Source organism: Cynocephalus volans, chromosome 14 (assembly GCF_027409185.1).
Source record: "Cynocephalus volans isolate mCynVol1 chromosome 14, mCynVol1.pri, whole genome shotgun sequence".
NCBI lineage: Eukaryota > Metazoa > Chordata > Mammalia > Dermoptera > Cynocephalidae > Cynocephalus > Cynocephalus volans.
Window position 1 is genome coordinate 84,981,303 of NC_084473.1, and position 3,801 is coordinate 84,985,103.

General features: G+C 41.5%; 1 gene segment (V, D, J or C); it reads right to left on the reverse strand.

The window, feature by feature from the left end:
* Window positions 1–1,174: 1,174 nt before the first annotated feature.
* On the reverse strand, window positions 1,175–1,674 carry LOC134362615 (immunoglobulin kappa variable 1-39-like). The segment is given in 2 exon segments: window positions 1,175–1,497; window positions 1,620–1,674. Coding segments are annotated over 2 exon segments (378 nt in total).
* Window positions 1,675–3,801: the final 2,127 nt, after the last annotated feature.

Sequence of the window (3,801 nt, forward strand, 5' to 3'; positions counted from 1 at the left end):
ATTTTCCAGAAACATAAATTCTTATACCTTCTGTGGATCCTCTGTGATATAAAAATGTATTCTCCTTCAGTAGGCCTAAGTTGAGTCTGCTACTTTGCATTTGTAACATTCTTTCAGTGATGTTGATAATAATGCTGATTTATAGATGGATCTTGGGTAGCAAGATATTTTCCATTAAGGAAAATATCTTATATCTACTTTCAGTTTTTTAAGAAATTTTTTAGTTTGTTGTGGTAGTTGTTGTCAATAAGGAATTTTATGTTGTCAAACAATTGCTATATATTTCATGCAATTCTCTCATTTTCTTTTAACTCTATGACTTAATGAAATTTTCTTGCTGGATTCCAGATGGGTTGATGGTACATGGAAGCACATCCAAGAATATTTGTGGCCATCTCCTTACTGGAAAAATTCTGAGAGTTGGAGAAATAGTTACTTATGGGATCTTAGCTTTCTACTCCCTATCATCACCATCACTTCTGATAGTTTATTTCTCAAGACTGCTTTTTCCTTTGTGGTTTTCTGTAGAGGTGCTCAGCGAGGGGATTTTCCATGAGATCTTAAAGTCAGAAGAGGAGGATTCAATTCAGCAGCTGCAGGCAGACATGTGGACAGAGGTGAGATCTGGAGAATCACCTAGTGAGGTGCTGCAGGCAGCTGAGAGCATCAGCTCCCCCACTCCTGGGCTTCTCAGACGGATCTGAGGAACAAATGGTTAAACAGCCTGTATCTTAAGTGGCAGATGTGCTGTGGCATCTAGGGGAGCACCAAAGATCTCCTGTTTCTTGTTTCAGCTTCCCTGACTACCATGAGCCCTGACGTTTTAATGACTGTATTTTAGACTATAATTCCCTGTAATGAAACAATTCCTGCTTGGATATCTACAGTGTCTTCTCTTTTGCTGTATAATCCTTGACTAGTGCCATAACCCAGAATCATCAGTTCTAATCAACTTTTTGGTTTATTAAATCAGGTGATGTGTTGTCATGGATGTGCTACTGGGGCTAAAAAGAAGGAAGGAAAGTTTGTAGAGAATACTCCATGGACTCTTCTACCAAAATATTTCAGTGACCTTAAATGCGTAGATGTACGTGATACATGAAGTCAGAAGATAAAGCCTTCGGGAGGAGCAGCTGGGGCAGGCCAGCCTCACACATCTGCTTCCCCGGGGGGTTTATGTTATGGCTTGTAACACTGTGGGTGGGTTACTATAAGAGTGCTGACAGAAATAATTTCCAACATCTTCAGATTCAAGGCTGCTGATGGTGAAAGTGAAATCTGTCCCAGATCCACTGCCACTGAACCTTGATGAGACCCCACTTTGCAAACTTGATGCTCTGTAGATCGGGAGCTTAGGGACTTCCCCTGGTATCTGCTGATACCAGTGTAAATAATTGCTAATGCTCTGACTGGCCTTGCAAGTGATGGTGACTGTGTCTCCTAGAGATGCAGACAGGGAGGATGGAGACTGGGTCATCTGGATGTCACATGTGGCACCTGAGATTGGAAACATAAAAACAAATATCCACATCATTAATTATGTTATAAGAGGACTTCCCTGAAGAGCCAGGTGATACTGACCACAATGGCTAAATAAATTTCTAGTTCTCTCTCCTTACCTGACAGCCAGAGCAGCAGGAGCCCCAGCAGCAGAGTGGGGACCCTCATGTCCATGCTGTGTCCTGACTGGGACTGACTCCTGCATAGGGCTTGCTCAGCCTATGAATAAGTGTTCAGGGCAGTGGGCCGTGCTCTGGGAACATGCAAATCACAGCAGCTGGGTCAGGGCTGGGCACAGCTGCAGGGCTGCCTCATCTCAGTAACTTAGCACAGGCACAATGTCCCCAGGTGTCCCAGGTCAGACCAGGGCCTCACAGATTTGCCTGCAGATAACATGTTCCTCCCTGGGAAGGATTTCACTGCAAAGGACATTTTAGGAACAATATTAAAAACTTGAAATGAAGCTGGGCACAAGATGGCGTAATGTATTTCATAGTTGTATGAAGAATTCATAGTAAAATATTCCTGTTTGTAGTGATACATTTTAATGTCTAAGAGTGTGGTGCTATCAGGTCTTCACCTTACTCTCAAATGGTTCAGTGGGGAGAAAGTAAACACTTTGTGCTGTATCTGTGGAATTGCTGTGTGAATTTGTTTTATTTATTTTTTTTAAAGAGCATTTAACAGGAGCATGTTAAATATATTCAAAAGCAGCTTAAAATTGCATTACATGATTGTTATTATCAGCATAAGATAAAATAATTTAGTGCAGATGCACAAGGATAATACCATGTTTTCTCAATGCCTGTATCACTCACAGATTCAACATTATTCAAAGTTGTAGTTCTCTTTGATATCCAGGGAGTAAATGGATTGCACCTTGCCCTGGTTTGGAGACCTTTATATTCTAACTTCTGTTCTGTTATTGAGTATCATTTCACATTATTTATAAGTATAAAGGACTGATTAATGATGCCAGATCTGATTCCTTCAACAGAAATTACTTTTACTCAGTGCAGGTCCCCTGTCATTCACCATAAATGCCACATTTATCTTTTCCTCTCTAGCAGCGAGGGGGAACATCATCCTGACCCAGACCCTAGTCTCTCTGTCTGCATCTGCAGGAAAAGAGTCTTTATTTTCTGTTAAGCCAGAATGTGTCGATGTACACAGAGAAAGACCTTGGATCCAAATAAAAGTTGGACACAGATTTGAACCCCTTTATCTCATATCTCTACCTTGGCATCAAGTGCCCCAGCCTGGTTCAGAAGCAGGGAAATAGGCACCAAATATCTCAGCATCAGTGTCGCAGAGCCTAGGAATTCCAGCTAATATTACTGATGCATGACTGTGGGTACATAGTGGTGTAGCCTGTGCCTAAATCCTGCTGCCTATCTTGGGTCCTGAATTTCAAAGGAACTGGCTTGCAACCAGAATGCCAGAATCCAGTTTCAGAGAGATGCACCTCTGGATTGAATGTCCACATCAGTTTTTTTTTTTTTTTTTTCTGGGAAAATGGAGCAGTCACTATTGGTACCCTCACGTTTTCTACTATTTGTGTATATCTACTGATTGCCAGTGGACATGTGTTCCCCTCACTGCTCTCTCTGAAGCTGGGGAAGGCAGCTCTGCCTGCAAACATAGAAGACCACAGGTCTGGAATGAGCATTCCCTAGCACAGCTATCAACAGTGATGACAAGAGGGGGTGTGCACATAACCCAGCTCTCTCTCCTTTCAGGTGGAATAACCCCGAGACATTTTCCTCGTGTTTGCACCTGGGCTTGAGCTCCGGTCATCCTCAGCTATACCTGGTTTCTTTAAAAGTTTTTTATGGTCTATTTTCTCTTTCTTGTCTCAGGATCCTCTTTTTCTCCCAGTATTTCCTGAACTTGCAAAATATGTTGCCTACACAGGAGTCCTTGTTACTGGGGGACCAAACCTAAGACAGTGGAAAAAAATCCTTAATCTTGGAGGGTTTCTCTGGTGTAAACTCTTGCCACTTTTCTTCTTTTTTTATGGGTAGGAAAATTCATAAAACTTAGTAAACATTTAATTTCTCTTTAGCAATCTCTCTTAGGTTGGATTTAAGCAGTAACTTCTTCTAGGTAACAATATCAGTCTTAAATAATTAATTACTGTGAAGTCTACATTACAGACAGCTGGTCTCAAAACCCACAGATTAGAGGTTCCTGAGCTCAGTTTCTTCTAGACCTGTTGTTTCATGAACATGACTTGGGATTTTTTACTTTTATTTAGGGAAGGACAGTTGTGGTGATGGCAATTGTTGGTGAGATGAGTAA